The 23,834-nt window shown below is 40.0% G+C and overlaps 1 protein-coding gene across 1 annotated transcript; it reads right to left on the bottom strand.

The window, feature by feature from the left end:
- Positions 1-1,197: 1,197 nt before the first annotated feature.
- calb2a (calbindin 2a) lies at positions 1,198-22,800 on the bottom strand. Its single transcript, XM_004564599.4, has 11 exons — positions 22,602-22,800; positions 18,316-18,392; positions 18,142-18,231; positions 16,154-16,234; positions 13,056-13,112; positions 9,534-9,611; positions 8,115-8,170; positions 7,938-7,977; positions 6,437-6,490; positions 3,675-3,746; positions 1,198-2,006 (listed from the first exon to the last, which is right to left on the bottom strand). The coding sequence occupies exons 1-11, from the start codon at positions 22,693-22,695 to the stop codon at positions 1,890-1,892; spliced, it is 816 nt and encodes a 271-aa protein (XP_004564656.1). The 5' UTR covers positions 22,696-22,800; the 3' UTR covers positions 1,198-1,889.
- Positions 22,801-23,834: the final 1,034 nt, after the last annotated feature.

Here is a 23,834-nt window from a genome sequence, read left to right as displayed (position 1 = left end):
GATGTGTGTATAAAGATTTAAATGCTCCTGATTAACTGATGTGGATTTGCACCAGTTCCTCAGTATGATGGGGCGCTTGTGTGGCTGCTGTATTATTCACATTGCTTTAAAAGCATGTCAAACCGATTACAGGAGTTTTAGTAGAAATATCTTGTACTGTCCTACTACCTCAGGAGTAACATGTCAGCTCAGCTGCAGGGAAAACCTCCTATCCTGTATTCAACTGGAGGAGTTGAATGCTTCCTGTACTGGAATTCAGCCAAAATTTTAAGGCTGTCAGTTTAAATAATTGTTAAGGTTAAGTTCTGTAGTTATATTTTATTGGAGCTCTTATGTAACAGGCTCCGCATACATTTTTCTACTGACATTTAAAGCTTTTCAGTTACTTTTTTAGTCAAGTCAAATCCTATTAGCTCTCCTTGATGACATAATTTAGCCGGTGACTTATAAACCTCAATCAAGCCACAATAACTATTCCATCCTCAACATATTTTATCAGTATGTTTGGACTTAAGTAAACTTCAAAAGTCCTTTATTTGGTGTTGACATTTAATTCCCACAGAACTGAATAAGGCTGAAAGCCAGTTACATTTTCACTTTAAATTCATGTCAGCGAGAACCGTAGGTCAGGCTGTGTTTTGTGCAACAGTCCAGAATTACTTCTGCATCTCTATGGAGTGGAGGATTTCTGTAATGCTGTTTTATTTTACCTATTGCCACCTATTTCTTCAGTCATTTTCATTATGCAAATGGAGGAAAGACGTTATCCTGTAAATAACAGCAGCTAAGTTCCCTTCATCATCTTTAGCCCACTAAAGCTACAGTTAAAAAAACAAAACATTAGACCCCTTGCTTGCTTTAGCCTAATACTGCAGGCTAACATCAACTGATTCCAGTTTTTGAATGTCTCCAAAGTAACTTCACTAAAGCCTTAAATTGCACACCGTCTCACTCTTGTTGGGATTTGCAACCATCGTTAATCCTTCTTACACTTCGGCTTGCGGATTGAAGGTGGGGGAGCAGGAAAAGCTGGGAGTCCTTGATAAAAATGGCCAAGCTGGTACGCAAAAGGTCACCACAACAGGATGTATCAAGCAACTGACAGAATAGCGAAACACTGCATAGCTGAAATAGGCAAGGGGAGGTCTGCATGGTATTGTACCACTCTCAGTCACTCACACAAAATCATGTCAAAGATGATTTTATCTTAAGATATTTTATTAATATTTTCAATTGACAGTATCAGCCAAAAAACAAACACTGAAAACCAAAATCCTTTCATGGCAATGATACACAAGAGTTTTAATTGAACAAGATAGTTTCAGGAAAAACAGAGATGGAAAATTAATATCAGCTCCATCACAGATTATAAATGCAATCAATTCAAACACATCTGTCTGCAGTTTTCTTTGACTATATTGTATCTAATGCAAAGTTGAAAAAGCAAGGGAACGAAGGGGTCAGTAAAGCTGGGGTTAAGGTATAGCAGTTATCATCAGGGCATTTTGGTGGCATTAGGGAGACTTTTGGTCAGTTGCAAGTCACGCACAGCATGGGCAGGGATGAGGTCAGAAATGGAAGATGTGGGAGGGTTACTAGAGAGAGCTACAGGGATTCAGATGGGTCATGATTATTAGAGGTAAGGTAGCAAAAAACAAAACAAGGTTTAGAGAAGAAGAGCTGTTGGTGCTGACAGTGCACTTATCATTCAATCTGAACCTGTTACTTTGAGAGAGGGGAGGGGCTTAGGTAATGATTGGGGCGGGAGGTGTCTGGCACATGCACCTGATATACATATGTTGCCACTCAGATGGAAGTGGATGTGGTCTAGGGGAAGAGGGTGGGGCAGGCAGAGCAAATGATGATATGCGAACAGAAAGAAGGAAGAGTCACACAATTGGCTCCCTGCAGAGGACAATTTCCAACTCGCCACGGTAGAGCTTCCCTCCGTCAGATAGGCTCATGATGCTCTGCTTGTAGCCCGACAGATTTGTGGGGTCCACCTCCTGAATGAGAGACAGGGTGATATGATACACTGAGGAGGCCAAAAAGCAACATGTTATGATCCTATAGCTCATTTTGATGAATATTCTCCTACTCTCCTCCCAGCATTAGGTTTTGATTATTTTCAAGATATTGAGGAAACTAAAAAATGTTATTATGTTTCTGACTAGAAACCTGAATGACAGAAAAGTAAATCCAAGGCAAGTTCTTTTGTTTTGATTGTTCTATCTCTTTGAAGTTAAAAGGTTTGGAACAAAATAGTGAAAAGTATTCCGAGTTGTATTTTAAGCATAAGAACTTATGATTGCAATCATCTTTTTTCCTCACTAAAACATTTTGTTTATGGAGCATTTCTGTAATATATTACAAAGACCAGTTTTTAGAGTATCCACATTTGCTTGCCGGAGCTCAGCATATGGCCACTCACTCATCAAAACATCACTCTGTAGTACTGCTGGCGAGGGGGAGAAAAAATCTACATATCTCAGGATAATTTAAATGGGGTTCTGTTGGGCTTGAATTCAAGTGTTTATCTTTCCAAAGAGTGCTTTAAACAGCTTTGGTAGCTAATGTTGAAGGAAAAACCTACTAGGCTTTGTATGGATATACAGCCCTTTTGCTAAAAAGAGCTGAGACACTCTGTAGACTATAAATGTTCCAGTTATGTGCAGTTCATTTTGCTAGAATACTAAATGCACTAAGTAAGATCTTGAAACTTTTCTGTCTCACCCTGGACAGGTTGCTAGTCGCTGGTGTATTCCACGGGACTACCACATTCTCATCCTTAGTCTGTGCTCAGTTTTGATAGAAGTCCACGCAGACACAGGCAGCACATTCAAACTCTGCACAAAAAGGCTTAAGCCAACCAAGAGGTTCAGCTTAGGAAGGGATTTTTTAATTCTAAGACATTAATACTAACCACTGCACCACTGTGCCACCCACATTTAGTTTGATTTAATGTATGCCTTACTGTGATGTCAGCCAAAAAGTAATATACGCTCACTTCTAATTAGCCTAATAAATACATCGTTGAGGGAGGCGATAAACTATTATTACCCTTAAATCAGCACCAGGCATACCATGGACTAGCAGAATGCTCTGTTTAAAATACCTTTTTAGACCGCAAACACGTTGGATTGAAGAACCCAAAATAAAAACTAAGGAGTTCAAAGGCAAGCCACATGTGGTGCATACACATATGCTTATCTTAGTATCCGCCAATCTTCTTCTTTCAGCTGCTCCCTTTAGGGGTCACCACAGCAAATCATCTGCTTTCCCAATCCTTAGCATCTCTCACACCAACCCTCTGCATATCTACATCTACATACTACATCCATGAACCTCCTTTTAGGTTTTACTTTTTTCCTCCTTCCTGGCAGCTCTATATTCAACATCCTTTCTCCAGCTTATCCACTATCCCTCCTCTGCACATGTCCAAATCAGCCTTGCCTTTCCAACTCTTTCTCATGAATCATGCACATCTTAGTCACTCCAATAAAATTCTTAACATCTTCAACTCTGCCACCTCCAGATCAGCCTCCTCTCTTTTTATTAGTGCCCCTGTCTCCAAACCATACATCATAGGATCTTTTAAACCTCCCCATTGCGCTCTTTTCAGTATGCACTAGCAGGCTGTAGGTCTGATCACCTTGAGTGAACACCCGTCTTACCTTCTTGTTTTTTTGGTAAAGGTCTCGTAGCAAAGCGTCCAGCTCCTGCTCATCGATGTAGCCATTTCCATCCTGGAAGGAGTCACCAAAAACATCATGATTGTAATTTTCACTTATAAACAATCATAATGGAGGCAAGTAATTACCGTTAATAATAATGATACTGTACCAAATTTTACCACAGCTTTTGAAAATATAGATGTCACATATATATTTTCATTCCCTTCGTGTAATTCATTCTTTAAAGTAAAGGCAGTCTTTTGTCAACAATGTTTTGATTCAGAGCTACTTGATTTTTCCTTTCGCTGCTGCTCGACTTCATTCATTCAGTATTTTGTGGCAGCAATCAGCAAATCATTTAAAAAAGACTTCCCATTCAAAACTCTGTGTATGGGGTTAGTTGCTAAGTTAATACGGAGCCCCCTTGCTAATTAATGAGCTATGTCTCACAGCCGTGTTTAGAGAGTTTAGGGCCAGAAAATAAGCCCAAATTATTGGACATTTTCCCTTGGCAAGTGGCACAAAACATGTTCTGTTCATCTAGGCTCGGTCTCAAGATGACTTCAGAGCTGAGTGTCTTGCCAGTCTTATATTTTTTTTAACTCTGGGAGATGCTCTTTGATGTTCACAAAGCCAGACTGAAGTGTCCTAGATCTTGGGAATAAAGTGTAAATTCTATTTATTTTCCCTTTAAGGATAAAAGACTCTGCACTCTGCAGCGCTATGGGAAAGCAGAGCAACATCAGGTATGAGCCAGTCTGTCTTCCACTCCACGCCATCTTGCTTTTCAGACATTTTCAAGTCTTGCACAGTGTGGGGCCATGGCACTGTGAGCCACGTTAGTGTTCAGCTGACCGGCCACACTTTGCCCAGCCACTCGGCAGATGCCTGTGTTTCTGCTGCAGGGGCTTGAGCTCATAACAAAATGATGAAACTAATTACACACATAAATGCAAGTGCTCCATATGCAGAGGGGGGACTACATGAATGGACGGCAGTGGCTAATCTATAATTAAACATTCCACCCTGTCCTCTACTAGTGAACTAGAGAGAGTGAAGAGAGTGCAAGCCTTCAGTCTGACTCAAGTCATGAATACGCACGCAACCTCCAACCCCCCCCCTCCCATCGCTGCCATGGACGGCTCTATACAAATTTGCCAACCATACTACTTAGTATGGGACAAAAAGAGAGCACAAAAACACAGAGGTTGAAAACATGAATAGCTGTTTGTTTTTATTCTTTTTCTAATCACAACGTCAGTGCACTGACATGATTTAAGGTCATGGACTTACATGGTGTGGCCTTGTGCTTCAAAGTGAACTTAGTAGATAAACGGGCATTTTGCAGCCCTTCTACTTGTTGCTACAGCAGGGCACAGAAAACTATTTCCAATTTTTATTTTTTTGTTATTGACCTAAAAAGTCCCTGAGTGTCTGCATCCTGTCTTCTCGTGTGTGCAAGGCTGCACGTGAGCAGTGTAGCTGTTCTGTCATAGGATAGAAGACATGAAGCAATTATAATATACATGCTACATTTCAAAGTTTTGCATTTTGTAGTTTCATGTAGTTCACATTAGGATACTGCCCATCTTTTGGTTACAAAGGGGATGAATTTCAGGCAGCAGTTGAATCACTGTTGCTGAAAAAGCAGTAAGGCGCATACTTTAATTTACTGTAATTAATTTACTTTCACTACTCTATTTCATCACTAATATAAATCGGGGGAAAATGAAAAGCATTTTGAACATTAAGGTAATGCTAACAACTGGGCTAAAAGGCACCAGCGCTGTATTACATCAAACTGAATTGTTTATTTCTGCAAAAAACTGAGTCAGCCTTCTTATAGCTACTTAGATTATGGCTGGTCCCTCAGCTGTGCAAAACACACACGATACCATAAACAAGAAAAATGATATAACAGATGCACAGAGCGCTGCTCTCTCCCGTCTTGTACCATAGTCCCTCCCCACCGTTCTACTGCTAATGTGGAAAATATGCCCATTAACCAAACCACTGCTCAGCCACCCTGGGCTGTTTACAAAAGGACAGGTGTGCCAAGTCTGACTCATTTCCCTAGGTAAATGAAGAGTGCCCAAGGTAAAAGACAGAATTTACATATTCATGATTTTAACAAAAAGGGATCTCCTAAACAAACAGCACTGAGTCACCCAGACAGCTTGACTCAAGCTGGCGTGTTTTTACACTGTAAAGAGTCCCACCCTTATTCAGACACACTTCCATTCTGTTTTTCTGTCTGTCTTTGTGTGGACTAACCATTAATTATTTTCACAATGATTTCACGAACATGTAACAACAGCCTGAAGCCTTAAACGTTTCCCCATAGGGAAGACTCATGGGAGACGGAGCTGTCGCTAACAAAATAACTAGATATGATGAGGTTCTCGTGTGTTGTTGTTGCAGATGCCAATCTAGCTCAGAACACATGGAGGAAATCCCCGGGAGAGCTCCCAACGTTGCAGAAAGACAGATCAAAGAATCCATTCTTGCCAAAGTACACTAAAGCAGTTGTTCTGAAACTTTTTCTGACATATCCTTCTGAGACTGGAAAACATGCCCCACAACCCACAATTATTATCAGTCATTAAAAATAAAAATAAAAAATCAAACCTGTTTTTTGATTAAATAAAAGAAGGCCAAATAGTTTCATCACAGTCTTGGTTCTTTTTCTTTTTTGATTTTTCTTTAAAAAAAATCACATTTATTGAATTTCAGTTTACCACTTTTGATAACATGTCACCTACCTTGTCATAGTATGTGAAGATGGCATTGAACTGCTCAGAAGTCAGCTTGACACCCTGTAAACACAAGGTTTCACTTTAATTACAAGACTACAAAAAATCAATAAAGACATGTATATGTGCAACTAACTCAGACCCAGTATACTTTGTTTTCTGTCACTTATGAACTCCTACTGTGGTGCAGAGATGGGCACGCGTTACAAGTAACGCATTACTGTAATCCGATTACTTTTTTCAAGTAACAAGTAAAGTAAGGGATTAATATTGCAAAAATGGTAATTAGATTACCGTTACTTTCCCATAAAAACGATGTGTTACTGCGTTACTAAAACCATGATTTCTTTGCGAGAATGTCTCATGACAGTGATGTAAGCGAGTAAGACATTTGTGACAATAGCTGTGTGCAGATCAACAATGGATCATATATCGAGTGCGGGAGAGAGTATGAGCATTCAGCGTTTAAAGTGTGGAAGTACTGACCTTACTTTGAGTTTGATTCCATAAAAAGTGACATTAGTGTCCGTTGTGCGTGGGAAGAAAACTTCTTTTTACAGCGAAAAAACCCCCTAAACTTCCGAGCAAGCACCGAGTGCGCTACGACGTAATGGGAAACTCACAGAGAAACTCGCGGATTCTTTAACTGATATTTTTATAATATGGTGCATATAATTTAATTTTTGCTTGATGCATAAAGTTAAAAGATTAAAACTAATAAAACAAGTTTTAAAAAGAGACGTTTCCATTTGATTATGATTCTACTTTTTCTGATGGATTATGCAGAAAAAGTAGAATTGGGCTGAAAGATCTATTGCTTTATTACCTATTCAGGTTGTAAATCGTGTTTTTAAAAAGTAACTAAGTAATTAATTACTTTTGAAAATAAAGTAACGGGATTACTTTTTTGGGGAAGTAATCAGTAATTAGTTACTGATTACTTTTTTCAAGTAACTTGACCAACACTGTTGTGGTTTATGCTCATATGAAACATGGTGAAATTTTCAAATAAGGAGGGCAGTTTATAGTCAACTAATTGCTGTTAGCCAAAACCTCAAGCTTGATTTCACACAGAAGTCTTCTCTACATCTGACTCTGTATGTCAGCTGAGGATGGATATCTCTAATATGGTCTGGCACACAGCTCTGTCTCTAAGCAGAGAAGCCCTGCCCACAGCCTTTTCCACCCCGTCGGTTATGAGGGGCAGCCAATCAGATGAAAGTTGGCTTCAAGTGGGAGGTGCTACAACAGCTTCTTTCAGACAGTGGATGAATTGATATGAAGCAGTGAGATCCACTATAATACATATAAGGATTATTTTAAACTGTGAATTATACAAAGCTACTCTTGAAGAGTCAATGAATATCTACTTTAACCATCATCAAAAACAGGACTATGAATCATAAATTTATAAAATGGTTACAGTGTATTATGTAATTCAGTGGCGTTCTCCGAGTATAATATATCATTTCTGTTTTGCTTTTATTTCAGCCCCATGTTTGTCCCCTACCTGGAAATTCAGCAGGAAATTCTCCTGTACAGGAAGAAGCCTGCGGCAGAGAAGGACTTCATTAGTGGACACAATAGTTGTTAAATTATTCACGTTCTTTGACAGTGAATGAGCATCAGCGGGCAGTGTGCTTCAACATTTACACAATGAGCAAAAACAAGCAAAATTACATATTACCTTGCCATCTCTGACAGGCCCAGCTTCCCATCTCCATTCAGATCAAACATCTTGAGCTACAAAGCAGAAGTAGAACAGAGGAGAAAGTGAAAGGAAGCTTTTTATAGGTATACTCTGTCAAAGTAAAGGTACACGTGGTTCCGTGCATTTCATTGGCTGAGACGCCGAAGGAGTAGCCATAAATTTATGATATATTCACCACTTCTTTTTTTCCTCCTTAATACTACATGTCTAACAGAGGAACACTAAAAGCAGCGGTCTATAAACCTTGCTTCAGTTTTTCAGCCAGTATGGCAGGTTTTCCTTATACAATAAGTCAGAAGGTTTAGAAGAGAGTTACACTGGAGGAAAAGAATAATAAAATGGAGACTTACCCACTCTTTTACATCGAAGAGTGTTAAATTATTTATTAAATGAAAACCTACACACAGTAAAAAATGCCTAGAAGTTTTGCACTGTTGTCACATGCAATAAGGCATCTTGATGCCACTATGGTCTATGCAAATAGTGATGAGCATTTTTATTGGCTGAACAATTAACCCAAAAAACAACTGACGGATCACTCAAACTACTTCGAGAGGTAGCGTGGGATGCATTTGACAACATGTCTGTGGTCTAATTTGTTCTGAGTAACAAGACAGGAGGAAAATATGTCACCATTGAAGGTTTGGTGTTTTTCCTGGACCCTTTTGGAGGTCAAAATTTGGACTGTACATATGTCATAACTAAATGTAATAAGTGTGTGCATAAAATCTAAGAACATTTGGTCAGCTTGATTCTTTGGAGACTGAAGGTGACACAGATGTGAACAGCGATGTGTGAATCTGATTGCACAAGTAGAGATCATGCATGGGTATAATGCCCGTTGTTGCTGGCAGTACTGTATTATTTCCTTTTCATTACAAGACTAATTTTAGTCATTAGTTTACACCTTACTTTTCATAAATTAGCAACACTGCCTGCATCATAGCAGTATGCTGATTAAAATGACTCATTCTTTACATTAATCTCAGCCTCTGTTTTTTGCTTTATCTCTAATATGTCCCTCTGCACTAGATGAAGTAACAATAAATTTGTCTATGAAGAAACTGCTTCAGAAAATTAGGTCAGCTCAGCTCTGGGGCTTCCAGGAAGAAGCAGATGTTAGCACATCTGGGCTGCAGTCTCACAACCTGCAGGACATGATGGGTCACAACCAGTGAGCCGCACAGGGCTGCAGCCACCACTATAACAGGCCAATGAGTACCTCCACAAATTGCTAGACATTTGCCTTTTATCAGAAATGTATACAGTTTAGTTTTCTTCAAGTGAAGCAACTTCTAAAGATTGTCAGCTTTTTGTTTGTCCAGTGTAAAGTTTGTCCAGTTAAACTGAGCTTGTGTGATTGAGCGTTCGAATGTGCAAGAGAGCAAGTCTTACTATGGTCTGTGTGTACTCCTGCAGCTTCTGCTCGTCGTAGTGTCTGTTAGCTTTCTCCAGCAGGTCTGACAGAAAGCCCTGAGGACAGAGACACACAGGGTGCTTTTCATTATGCTAACTTGTGCTTCCTTGTATTCTCTCTCCTCCCATGAACCAAAAATCATTGCCCATCATGGAGGATCTTGCAGTGCCCTAAAATGCAAGTCTGGGTGATGAGGAGTGACTGGAGAGAAGGCTTTTGGAAAAGCTTTTGCAATTAAACATATGCGCATCCTATATGGAAGAATTTTATCAAATGCCGTGACATGAAATTACACTAAAACTAAGCATTCAGCAGCTTTAGCTCCTCCGCCTTTATATCTCTTCCTTTCATCTCTCTCTTATATCCAGGAGGAGCTAGGAAGCGAGAAAGAGACACGAGAGACTGAAGCGAAGAGGCATAATGAAAAGCACCCATGGATTAGTAAAAAGAGCCAGCGGCTGTGCCTGGTCTTTCATTAAGCTGAGGCAAAATGTCCAGAAAACAAATACAGAGATCTTAGATGAAGATGCATTTACATTTACTTAACATATGCTAACAATCTGAAAAACTTAAAACACTCAAAACATCTGCAATAAGCCCTGGAGAATATAACCCTAACATATCAAAAAAACATAAACTTGCAAAATAAAGTTATATTCATGAGTGTTGAAGTTTGGGCTGGCTGGGTTTTTTTCTTTACCATATTTGACAAAGAAAAAATGTGAAAATTAGGTATGGAGAGAAATGCAAGAATAAGAGAAAGAAATGACGAAAACGGGACAAAAAAGGAAGAAAAAAAACGAGACACTGAATTATTAAATTATATTTTGATTTATTGGTTTATCTGGTGTTTTGTTTTGAAATTAGAATTGAAGAGTACATGTAGAGCAGCAAACACTACAATTCCTTCTGAACTTAGCACAGTATAACATCTTCTATAAATAAAGTACTCCAGTAGCATTAGACCAAAGGTATCAGTTATGTGCTACTTGAGTCAATATTTTCCGCGCCTGCTCACAATTATCTGGTGAGACACATGTCTGCTTCCTGAGATCTCATCTGCACTTTTTCTAAAGCTTTCAAAAAGCCACACCTGAGTAACTCATCTGCACCTGGTCAGCTGGAAGAGATCTTATTCCCACAACTACCCGAGCAGCCAAATCTGTATACAACGAGTAATCACTGACCCCAATTAATCCGCAGCTTGCCACTGTGGTGCACTTTCCTTTATATAATTTGACAAAACATTTCCTAGAAGGGTTTTAATGACTAACCTTTGTGTAATCAGTAAAGCTTTTTTTGTATCTGAATCCTCGCTACATAAAAAAGAAAAAGAAAACACTTGAGGTCAGTGGGGAATTTCCTGTGAAGCAGACATTTATCTCTCCTGAGTCAAAAGGCTCATCCATATGCTCACAGATGACACACTGAAAATATTCAGTGGCAAACAATTTATACGTCTCAAAAGAATGCCACATTCAGTTATAAGAAAAACATAAATGAATGTGACATTTCTACTTCTATCAGGTATTTAAAGTTATGTGCTGGGCAAACAGTACCTATGTTTGCTTCCTAAATGTATGCTAAACTGATTATTAATAACTGATGGCGGTTCGAGCTTCTGGGCCATTTGACCCAGCGTTTTGAATTTCCTGTGTTTTGGTGAATATGCTTTATGGTGATTTAAGGTTCATTGGTTAGTCTTGAGTTTATTCTATGTTCTGAGTTCCTTGTATTCCCAGTTTAGTTTCTTGTCTGTTAGGTTCCCCTTGTGTCTTGGTCTCTCCTCTGTGTCCTCTATGTCTGTCATGTCATCTACGTCTCTCCTCTCTCTGTGTCTCATTTCCTTGTTCCCCAGGTCCAAGTCACGTCTTTGTGTTTTGTCTCCCTTTTCTGTTTACATGTGCCCTCCTGATGTTTCATTCCATTCTCCCCTGTCTGTCATGTGCAGTCATGTATGTTTTCCCCAACCTGTCTCGTCTCTCTCTCTCTCTCCCTCTGTGTCTCGTCTTCCTTAATTGTTTCCGTGTTTCCCTTTTTGTGTCACCTTCCTTTGCCTCCCCCTGTCTGTCTTGGTCTCCTGTCTGTTCTTTCCTCCTGGTCCTATGTGAAGCTGCGTACTTGTAATGTTTCCTGTTTACTCTGACAGTGTCGCATCCTGTGTTCAGTGTGTTCGGTTTTGCTTCATCCTGTGCCATTATGTTTATTCACTCCAGCTGTCTTCCCCTTGTGTTTCCTCTTCCCTCGTTACCCTGTTCTGTATTCATGGTGTGAGTTGTCATTCGTTCTTTGTCAGGTTTAGTTATAGTTTAGCTCACTTCAGCCTTTTCGTTACTCTGTTCAGCCTATATGAAACAGCTCCCCTTTTGGTTATTCACATTTCACGCCTCGTTTTGTCTGCGTTTGGGTCCACACCACTCACCGGCCATTCAGCCTTGACACAGTGAGTGTGCAAGAACGAGGGCTGTATCCTTTTCTTTAAAAAAAATTAAGCCAAAAGCTGTAGTTCCTCTTGTGGCCACTTGAGGCTGGCTCCAAAAGTGAGTCAGTTTGATCAAAAACTGTTTTGGTCTCTTAGCTTATTTCCCCTTGATCAAAACTATACAAAGATGAATTTTGTCAAAATATATGCAGGTAAATCAAAGTTCATCTTGTTAGAGATGTTTATACTGACAGGCTGTAGCTGTTAGCTATTTACTCAAGTTAATTCAGGTGACTGAACAGGATTTCTCATTATTTTAAACTGTGCTCATGGTGCTGCTGCTTTTTGAAACAGTTTTAAATGTAATTATATTGTTTCTTTAAATTGGATTGTGATGCAATTTTGAAGAGTGATACTCTAAAAGCACCTTGATAATGAAGCTAGCATCAGCTCATAACTTTGTATTTGGGGTTTGTTAGCCAAATTTGGTTGCTACGAGCTTCGAAAACAAAAAACAAAAAAGCATTAATAGACTGTTTAAAAACTAGCCATAATCCCAAAATCAAAGCCTAAAACCAGACTCCATAAACAATGGGTTACGCTAGGTACGCCCATCTTTGCTATACAGTCTATGATAATGACACAAATTTTTTCCCCCCTTTGATTTATTTGATACCAAAAACAAAGCATGCAGGTGTAACGCAAAATTGAAATATACATACAAGTATGCGTACACATAAAGATATATTGTATATATTTAAAATGTCAATAAAATGTTGGAATGAAAGGTGTAAGAAAATACAGAGATTAAAGATTTTCGGGACATGTGCAGTTTCCTAGTTCATAATATTTGATAATTACATTTTAGGGGGTGTGCTCTGTTATTGTGTGTGTTGATGTGCAAATGAATGTGTGTAGGGGGAGAAAAGAGAAGAAAATGCATAAAATAAGTATGACAACAGGTTAAAGCAATATTTGTAATAAATGAGACACTGCATGTTACTGGTCACATATGATCAAATGAATAAACATGTGTCAGTGCTTCTTAACATTTGATTTAATGTTGTTGAGAATTTACCTTCAGTTCATTTGCTTCAATGTAGCCACTGCGATCTGTATCATATCGCCTCCATGCCTAAAAAGAAATCAACGAAACAAACTGAAGCAATCGATTGAAAGCGTTTTCTCAGCTCAAAAGCACAGAGAAGCTCGTCTCCAGAGTGATTTACATTCTTTCCCCTTGTATAAATCCTCTCTGATCAACTCCCAGCTTACTCTTTGACTATGCCAAGGGTTTGCCTTTTTTCTCTGGTGCACAGCAGAAATCATTCCAGAGCAGCCGACCACAAATGCCTGGACCATCACTGTAATCATACAGTTTTCAATACAATCCTATTTGCCCACATACAGAGCAAAGGGCAACAGTGGACAAAGAGAGGAAAGAGGGGAGAGAAAGTCATTTTAATGAATGTTTTAATCTAGCAGCTGTCCCTGTCCAGAGAAGGGCTCCTTATCAAAGATGGATGGCCTTCCCCCTTCTTGTTCTCCTCCTTCTCCTCCCCTCTCTCTGCTCCTCCTCTCCTCCTCTGGGTTCTGCAGAGAGGAGCTACAGTGGTGTTATCCATTATATATGACTCTGAAAATAGAAGGCTCCGCTTCCTCATTCTAACCCTTTAAAAACGTCTCTGCCCCCTTCCTCCTCCCTGCACCCTTCAGCAAAGACTGATTAATCTCCCCTCTCTTGTTTTATGCTCTCAAACTTTGGCTCTCAACTTCCCATCGACATTTCATTTACGTCTCCTCTGCTCCTGCTTTCGCTCGTTTGCCCTTTGTATCCTTCTCTCTTTGCACACCTTCTCTTTCATTCGTTTCCCTTCTCTCATTTCATTATTCCTTCTCAATATGACACAAGAGACAAGGACAGCCTCTTCCTCACATGTAATTGGTTTCTAATTGGCTTCATTTTTTCCATTTAGCAGATCTAACATGAAATCTGCCATTTTGTCTCATCTTCTTGAGATATTTGGTAGAATAGATTATTTTCTGTTTCTGCTACCTTTCAGGATATAAATCTATATTGGTCTCGAGGGTTTTTTGCTACTTCTCTTCACCTATTATCCAAAATTCAAAGTGCCACTTAAACTTCAGAAAATGTTTAGTATAAATGGTAGCAGAGTTTCTCCACTTTCCACTTAACCATTTAATAATGTGAGACAAAAGTTTCCCACAAATTTGGGTAAATGTTGATTTCTGTTTCTGGTCTCTATTGAATTTCGACTGTGTGAAAGTGCCTCCTGTTAATTCTATCTGTTAGCAAAAAGGAAGCAAGAAGTATTTTTTTTAGGAACTTTGAATAAAAAATGCAGTTTTTCAGGAGAAACACATCGATTGTGACTATAAGACATGAGATGGTTCTGCCAGAAGTTACACCCTTGGGTTCCTCAAGAGTTCCTCATCCCTGCCAGGTGCGACAGATGGCTGCCCCAACCCCACCATGGATGGTTCTGCTGGAGGTTTCTTCCTGTTAAAAGGGAGTTTTTCCTTCCCACTGTCGCGAAAGTACTTGCTCACAGGGGTCATATGATTGTTTTTTTTTCTCTGTATGTATTATTGTAGGGTCTGCCTTACAATATAAAGTTCCTTGAGGCGACTGTTGTTGTGATTTGGCGCTATATAAATAAAACTGAATTGAATTGAATTAAATAGATGCTATTAGCAGGAGGAATGGGGATGCAGCAAGCATCATCACTGATAAGACAAATATCCAATGTCTTCATATGTTTCTGTAAGATAAGCAAAAGTTGTATGTTTATTATTTTTAAGTGTCTCCAGAAAATAATCCACAGTTAGTATTAGCCTTTTACGGCTCAATTTTGTTAGCATTTCAGTTGCATACTGTGGGGGTGATAGTTTTCCTTCCTGTTGGGCATGGTTTTCACCATGAAGTTACTAAAGCTTTTTCCAGTTACTAAAGCCCTCTGAGGCTGACTGACTCTGGCCTATAACTTTATGGTTGAGTGAAGTACCGTAATTGTCGGGCTATAAGCCGCTACTTTTTGCACAAGCTTTGAACCCTGCGGCTTTTAGTCAGGTGCGGCTTTTCTATAGATTGTCCATGATTTTTGTGATATCGTAAGACGATTTGTTTTGTTTGTTCCGCTGTTGTACGGCACTACGTTGCCTGGCGGAAGGATCGGGGTTCAAGAGTGGTATGTTGGTCACATGTCCATCCGCCAGGCAACATAGTGCCGTACAAGTAGCGCGAAAAACAAACTTCAAAGTAGCGCTATGCGTTCAGCGGGAGTCGTGGATGACGAGCGGCGATAAACTTGCGAAAAGCAAGTTGTGCTCAACTCTACCGGTGGATTCTGACAGCGTGGAAAAGTGTGCAAACATCCACGATCACCAACGGATTTCGAAGGGCTGGACTGCTGCATGATGAAGAGGAGGACACCGCCACGGCCCTTCAGAGGGTGTTCGACTCCGACACTGACAATGACAATGAGGATTATCTTTGGTTTTGAAAGTGACAACGAAGGAAAGAAGCTGAGAGTGGATGACGAAGCCATCCTGAGCCTGTTCGTTTCCGACACTGGAGAAGAGGACTTTGGTGGTTTTAGTGCGCAGGAAGATGGTGGTGAATGACTGACTTTTCTTCTTGTTAAAGCCGTGTCACTGCACCTGAGCCTAAAAGGTAGTCTGAATCTATTTTTCTGGTGTGCTGTAGGTTACTGTTATGTACTACATTTGTTACTCATTTATGAAGCACAGCACATGTGCAAATATGTACCCATAACTTGATTTTCAAAATATTAATAAAAGGGGTGTGTCTCCAAACAGCCATCTCTTTCCTGACAATTCCCTTTGTGCATATTCTCTTACATATGATAAGTCAATATTGAAACACCTGCGGCTTTTGGTCAGGTGCGGCTAATGTATGTACAAAACAGGATTTTCCCCTGATTTTAGCTTGTGCGGCTAATATTCAGGTGCGCTTTGTAGTCCGGGAAATACGGTAAGTACGCCCTGGCCAATGTTAACGGTGAACAAGAACCTCCTGTGCAAAAAGTTCAAAAGTGCCTTAAAGAAGAGATCAAATAATTAAGTTGGTCAAGAGGAGTGGCAGGTTCTTATGAAAAAAATATATGACAGATATTCTCAGGAACACACTCTTACCGCCATAAACTCAGCGCTGGAGCTGACAAACTGTCTGAAGCAGAGCAAGAAGTTCTCTTCAGTTGGAAGAATCTGGGCCAGCTAGGAAAAGTGACAGGGAAATGGGAGTGGTGAGAACACAAGATGGTACAGTTGATATTCTGGGAGAGACTGGGGAAGCTTTTTGTCTGCAAGGCCTCAAATGGGCAACTCAGCATAAATAATAGAGAGCCACAACCTCAGAAGCACAACTATGCCTAAGTTAGAAATATTTATTAAAATACATATTTTTAGCTGTTCAGACAAAGACTATAAACTGCATGTTCACACAACCAAGTGGACTGCACACTCATTTACTTCTCTGGCAGCAGTGGATTATTGATATTGCAGAAGCCCTATTTCTCACAGCTTTGTCAAATCACTGTGAAAGTGGTCAAATCGAGGAAAACCAATATCCCAAACTGATGGTCCATAGAGAACATCACGAAGACCGCATTTATGCAAGCAGTTAAATATTGACCAGACTTCTGGGGTCTTTATTTTTGGATCTCTGAGTTATCTGAGCTCTCTTTTTGAACCTTTTCTCATCACTCACAATGAGCAGAAAACCTTCACCTTTATTTTGCAGTCTGTTTATGGTCTGATATCCAATGCACAAGACTCATATACGGTGTGTCATGTGAGCTTCTTGCCCCCAGCTTTCCATGTCTGCACATGTAAGGGCAGTGAGCTTCCACAAGAAAGTCATTCTGCCAAATGTAAATGACTGGAAATAACAATCCTCCTTTGACTGTGGCAGTGCTATCTGAACTAAAGGTTTCCCAGATCAGTTAAAAATTCAAAAGATCACATGAAATAGGCCTAAAAGTGATCACAATAAACATGCAATGTAAATGTAACGCCACAAATTGTTGTTTTCGGAATTTTTACATACTGAAAAAAAATGACAGGTGAAGCAAGAAACATTAATTATGTCATTACAATGAAATGTTCTGCTGGGAAACTTTGGGCCCTGGGTCCAAGAAGTGCTGCATGCGTATGTTACTTTGCCAAGTAGTAGTCAACTAAACATTGTTGCAAACCAAGCAACGCTCCATATGGCGCTCCCAGTCAGCAGCAGCCACTGCCAGCAGAACAATGTGCTCCACCACACCACAGAAACTATTCAGGAATGGTTCAAGGAACAGCTCCTTGAGCTGTTAACTTGGCACCAAAATTTCTTGGCTCCAAAATTCCCAGAGCCCACTGTGATCGAGAATTCACAAGAAGCCCCACCTAGCTGAGCCACAACACCAAAATGATTCCGTGCTAGAAACCACTGGACACTCATGGAGATTCTGTGGCCTCGGTTTTCTGGGTTAAACATTTTAGGCATCAGAAGGGAGACCTGCATAATATTGTGTAGGTGGTTTAAATGTTGTGGCTGATTAGTGTATCCTATTTAAGTGACCAGTAATTACTCATGCACTCTATGCTAAGTTAAGCTAACTGTCAGCGTAGTCAGTGTTTGGCTATTTACAGTAAATTTGTCAAAAAAGAGAATGTGAAATCATCCTGTCGTCCGAGCTGACAGTCGTTCATTATTGGACAGTCTAGGTTCTCATTGTCTTCTTCTTGTAAGTGGGTACCCACCCTCTTTGCATTACTGGTAGTTATATCTTTAAGCTAGGCTAAGATAAACGACTTCTTTTTGTTTTATGTGGGAGCAATGATCTTCTATCTTAATCATTGTAAAGAATGTGAAAAAACCCATACATCTATCCATTTTCTGCTGCATATCTGAGTCCAGGTTGTGATGGTATATTTCTCAAAAAGTCAAACCAATCTTTGGTGGAGCCTAGCTGTTTCTAATCTTTATGCCAAGCTAAACTGTGAAGCTCCATATAAACGTTTTGTATCAATCTTTTCATCCAAATCAGGGAAAGAAAGCAAAAATGCATATTTCCCAGGCAGTCGAGCTGTTCTGTTAAATAAAATCTATAAACTAAAGAGGTCCTCTGAGGCCTTACCTCTGACATCTCAATTCGTCCATCTTTGTTCTTGTCAAACTTCTGCATGAACTCCTTCATCTTTTCTCTGAATGTAGGATTTGTAGGGTCCTAGGAAACAATTTTACTCAACATAAGTGAAGCCTGAGTTGTCAGTGTGGAGATATGTGATTAATTCCTGGCCCCTGAACTCACCACCCCCGCTCCTCTCCGAGCCATCTCCAACTCCTTGAAGAAGTTCTCCAGCTCCTTCCCCTCGATGTATCCATTACCTTGGAACAGAGAGACCATAATTGCATGTTAATGCAACATCACAAATGGCATTGTTTTTCTGTTTTTTTATTTTTTACCAGTAATGCTGATGTGCAAAAAGTTCCCAAACAGAGACACGGTCACAGTGTCAAACAGATCCCAACGTGGCCTGGGTTTGCCCTGGTATTGATTCAAACACGAGCCTTTCAACAGTAACTCTCTTCCTCTCCTTCTAAAAGATTTCATTATTGACTGCCACAGTGATCGCTCTTCAAAAGACTTTGTGTTCACAAGATTGGATGCCAGGAGAGGCTATATATGGGAAATAACTTTTCTTTGATATTCAAGGTGATGATTCATGGGCCACTTCGGTTATTCAGTAGTGATCAATACTGCATTCAGTGGCAATCTGGCAGATATTAAGCAGACGAAAATAAATGGTTAATTTAGATATAGTTCTAGCCTATATATGCTTTTTTATTTGAGATAACTTAAACTCTGAAAGTGATATTTTGCCAAGAACAGTGTGGCTTTCTACAATCCTTTAGAAAATATCTTAACCTTGGTTTGCTGTGTGCCACCAGTCATTTTGACAAGCTGTCATAATGACTGATGGCATGAGTGTCATTTTTTGCCAGGCGGCGCTTAATCTGTGATCGTGTCAATCACACTTTTTTGATTCTTTAATGACAAATTTATCTTGCGGTGGCCACAGAGTTGATTTTCATTTTTCTCTCATCCTATTTTATTCTTGTTCCTGTTGTTCTGTTGCCCTGACAGTTCCTATTCGGAGGACAAATGAGGGTGCCCGCTTCACCCAGGTAGTATGTGAACCGGTGCCAATATTCTTTCAACACTCCTGCTGAATGGCCGGACAGATGGCTCCAAACGATGTGACTAGCTGCTTCAATAAAACCCTGGAAGGCAGTGCTGCCTCATTAAACGCTAACAAAGATTATTATGCCATCCACTTCCTTCCGCCTCTCTCTAACTTTCTGTCTCTCTTTTTCTCCCTCTGTCATTTTCAATCTAACTCCTTCTCTCTATTCAACTAAACTCACAACATCTTTTATCCAAGGAAATTGTGTGTGCGTGCGTGTGCATTCCTCAGTGATGTTATCAAAACTCATGAATACAAACTCTGCTGTTTTAATGAAAATGTGGGACAGTGAAATGCTCTGTTGCTGTCGAGCCTCCCTCCTGTGCCTCTTATTTGACATTTAGCACTGTAGAGAGAAATGGCCCGCTTGGTAATTAAACAGAGTAAGTATGATGTGATTAACTACAACACGAATGGCATAAAAATGTAATAAAAACAGATATATGAAATGATTGTTTGGGGATGCGCTCATATGCTCAATAGATGCAGCAATAGACCCATTCATTTGTGCAAACCACCATCTGTTAATGCTTTCACACTCTGTTTATTCAAAAGCAGGATAAGCAAGTTCTGTTTCAAGCAGCCTTTAAATAACAACAGTATGTTTAAGGTATGAAATGCTGTGTGTGCTGCTGACTAACGTCAGTATGTACGGATTGTATTGAAGTGTCCCAATTCCAGTGTAGACATTTAGACCAAATAGCAGTATGTGAATGTGCATCATTGCCAGCAGCTACATTTTATGGCTGATTTCACCTTACTCCCAGATAATTTTGCTCAAATGTCAAATATATACTTTGCACAGCGCAATGAGAACATTCCTGCCAACTTGTACTTTTGTATTTCTGCACACGCACTTAAAGTTTGTACCTAGCACCCAGATACTGTAAAAGGTTCACAAAAACCACTTTAGACCCAAATAAACACTTTTTCATCACTAGTAAACATTTAATGCATCACTAGACCATTGGGACAAGCTGGTAAAGTGATTTTACTTCTGGTTATTTATTCTATAATCCAACCCCGACCGGGAAAAACTCTCAAAGGGGCCAGTTGTGCCAACTAAGTGCATATTTAAAGCTTATATAAAGTGCATTTGCCTTTCAAAGGAAAGTGGAGCCCTGTCTATTCAAATATTTTGTGTTGAGCTCACAGCTGGGTCAATTCAGGAAGTAGATTCTGCTTAGTGTTCCAAATTGTTTTTATCCAGGTCAATAAGAAATAATTGACAGCAAATCTGCTATAATTAGCAAACGAAACTGCAGTTGTTTCCTTTTCCAGCTTTGAAGTGACTGAATTGAAAAGGCTTGAAGGAGACAGCAGGGAAAGATGAGAGGGACGCTTGAGCAGAGGAGCTGCAAGAGACGCAATCCAGATGAGATTTGATCCTGGGCCAACCAGGGGAATATGTGGTTTCATCATCTCTAGGTGCATCGCCTCTCATGTATTTTTATCTCGAACTCAGAGATATTTACTCAACCTGAACAAACAAATTAGCTCTCGTTTCTTTCTGCTGAGCCAGAAGACACTCCCATTAATGAGTGCAGAAATCAGACTCAGTAGCCAAATCTGTGGAAGCGTACTGGTTAAATTTGATTTGCAAAGTGGCTCACTGCAGAGCAAAATATGTAAAATACCACCGCTTAAGAACTTAAGTACCTGGGTGGTTGGACTAATATCCATACGCTGAAACCATGATGAGCAATAAGAGCCATAACAACCTTCTCTGCACAGCGGCTCATATGGAGGAGCTCAGCTGTGGAACCTCTCTCCCCCACCCGAAATGTCCCTCCACCTTGATTTCCCTATGGAAAGCAGTTCAGCAAGTGTGCCAGCATCAAAACACATCATGGTGACAATAAACTCTCCGGAGGATGTGTTTAAAGCAAATAGGTGTGGCACACTTGCCTCATCTGCAGGTGTGATATGGACATCTTGGAGAAGTAGACTGTATATTTTTAAAATAATGGCCAGTTGTAGCCTCATCATGTTTACATCACTGCCAGAGATTCATGAAAAAGTGAATGAGATGACAGATCCTGACTACTATTTTCAACAGGGTTCGTAATATTGTCAGTTTGATATTAGATCCCAGTTATGTGGCACATTAAAGCACACAGTGACTCTATTTTAAAATCTAAAAAAGACTCTAAAAACCTATAAAAGAATAATTTATAGGTTTTACAGGCAGCAACTGATGGTCTTCTTATCAGACTGCTGTATAGTCTATCCATCAGTTTGCAGAAAGCCTTCAATCTGCTGAGGAGTCTGCAGACCTTCAAATGGAATGAAAGCATCTCTAATCAGGCTTATAAAACTTTCACTACTGTGGTGACATGCTGATGAATTTGTCATAGAGACATCCACACACAGACAAAGAGTGATATAAAGAGCACTGAGACAAGAAGGTAAGACAGCACTGAGTCATTTGATGACAAAAAATGCGTAAGGGCGTATGTTGGATATTAATGGGAAAATAAATTGTCAGTAACAATTTTGAAGTTTTCAGGAATGGCACGTTCATCAGTCCATCAGCTGTGATCGGATACAGCTCAGTGGAAGCAGCATCGCTCACAGATGAATGCAGTTTAAGGACCAATGGAAGCACAAGTTGCTGACTGCAAAATTTCACTTAACACAGGCGTTTAAATGAAATGCCTTCATTTCTAAAAAGCGGCGCACTTCTCTGTGCAGCATGCACCAGAATTGCGCTTTAATGACTTTCACATGGTGTTAGTTTACCTACCATTTAGATTGATAGATTTATCAGAGAACCAAAAACGTAAAACCGTGCGTAACTATAACTGTGACTATAAATAGATTCATTGTAAATCCATGCAACCAAAATGTATTTCTTGATTTAAAAAAAAAAAATCTATTCTGAAGTTGTTAAACACGATCTAACCAGAAAATGTCTCCTTTGAGCTGCTTTATCCATCAAACAGGCAAACGACGAAGACAAAGAATAGACCACAGCTTCGGGACCAAATGAAAAACAGTCCCATATTCTTAAAATCTCACTTTGTGAGCTGCAAAGATGGCTCATAAGAATTTCAATTTCTTCTTCTTCTTCCTCTTCTTCTTTTAATTTTTTTAATCTTTCACATCTCTTAAGTGTCGTTCTGCCTGCACAATCTAACTTTTGCGCGAAAATCTTTTTTTTTTTTTTGCTAAGCTTAACGGTTTTAGGCTGAAAAGCATTTCCAACCTTTTCTTCGCATTTTCCATCAGTCATTAAATCGATGACTTCACACACCAGTTGTATCTAATCAGCCTATCATTTAATATTTCATTAATTTAGAGTTAAAAATAAACTTTTAATTTCTAAGGAGGGGAAATAAAATCCTACCATCACTGTCGAAATGTTTCCAAATGTCGAGGAACTGGGACGCGGTGACCTCGGCCAGGTGCAGGTGAGGAGGCTGCTGAGCTTTGTTTGCCATGATGCTCTCGACCGATGCTGCTGCAAGTCAGACGCGACAAAAATCCGCTACTAACTTTTCTGTGTCTTCTTCAAACACGCCCCACACTGTGGCCCCAGTGCGCCGCCCGCCGCTTTTTAACCTCGGCGCAGGAGCGGTAGCACCGCTGCACGACCACTGGGGGCGCACTGCCACCGACAGTGTACATCTGACTCAGCGTCCCAGCGTATGTGCTTCCAAGCTTGATGTAGCTGTGTGATAGGACGTCTTGGGCACTGCAGTAGGCTGATGAGTGTGTGTGTATGTGTGTGAGAGAGCGGGGAGAGAGATGCAGATAGTGAGCAGATTGACTTTTTCGCCATTGTATCATCATTCATCTCAGATCCCATGTGTGTGTTTAATCTGTTGCAATGCATACATGCGAGCTCACGCATTTCTGTATGCAGGGGAAAGGCATACGTGTGTGTGTTCTCCTTCCCAGCGTGCAGCTCCCCGAGCCTGTCTGTCAGCGCGTGAGGCTTCACAGACTTAATTAGAACTCACACACTAATCACATTTCCCACACCACCTCCAGCCAGCGGTGATTAGCCCCCATAACAAATGTAAATTCTGGAAAAAAAAGGGGGATTTTCATTAATGGCCAGTCTTGTGTGCAAAGCAAGACCACAGATCCTATTAGCGGAATGAGGCTTGGAGGGAAAAATGGACTCTTATATATTTCTTTAACTATTTGCTGCAAAAGGGGATAATATTCAAAATGAACTCATAACACCATAATGAGCAGGAGGGCAAGCATCCCCAGAAGCATCTTCATGCTGCTGGATGAAATGTGTAAGAAGAAAGCTTATGCACATGAAGTAAAGAATATTTCCCTTTTGTACTCAGTTGTGCTTGAAATCCTGTAAGACATGGGTCCTTCGAGCCTTCCTGGCAGATGTCAGTCAATACTTTAACAGCTATTATTTTTAAACTGTAAAGTAGTCAGTAGATGTAACTACAGCATCAACAATGTCTCTTTTTCATCTTGTTGCCAAGTGAGTCATGCCAATATGCAAGCACAAAATAAAGCTTATGGGGCAGAAATAATTTAAAAGACTGCAGTCTAGTTAAGTGATTAACGGAACTTTTCCTTTTTCCTGCTAAAACTTCTTTAAACACTG

This window comes from Maylandia zebra, linkage group LG7, assembly GCF_041146795.1.
Source record: "Maylandia zebra isolate NMK-2024a linkage group LG7, Mzebra_GT3a, whole genome shotgun sequence".
Classification (NCBI taxonomy): domain Eukaryota; kingdom Metazoa; phylum Chordata; class Actinopteri; order Cichliformes; family Cichlidae; genus Maylandia; species Maylandia zebra.
Note: the sequence above shows the minus strand (reverse complement) of the source record. Positions and strands in the feature narration are given on the sequence as shown.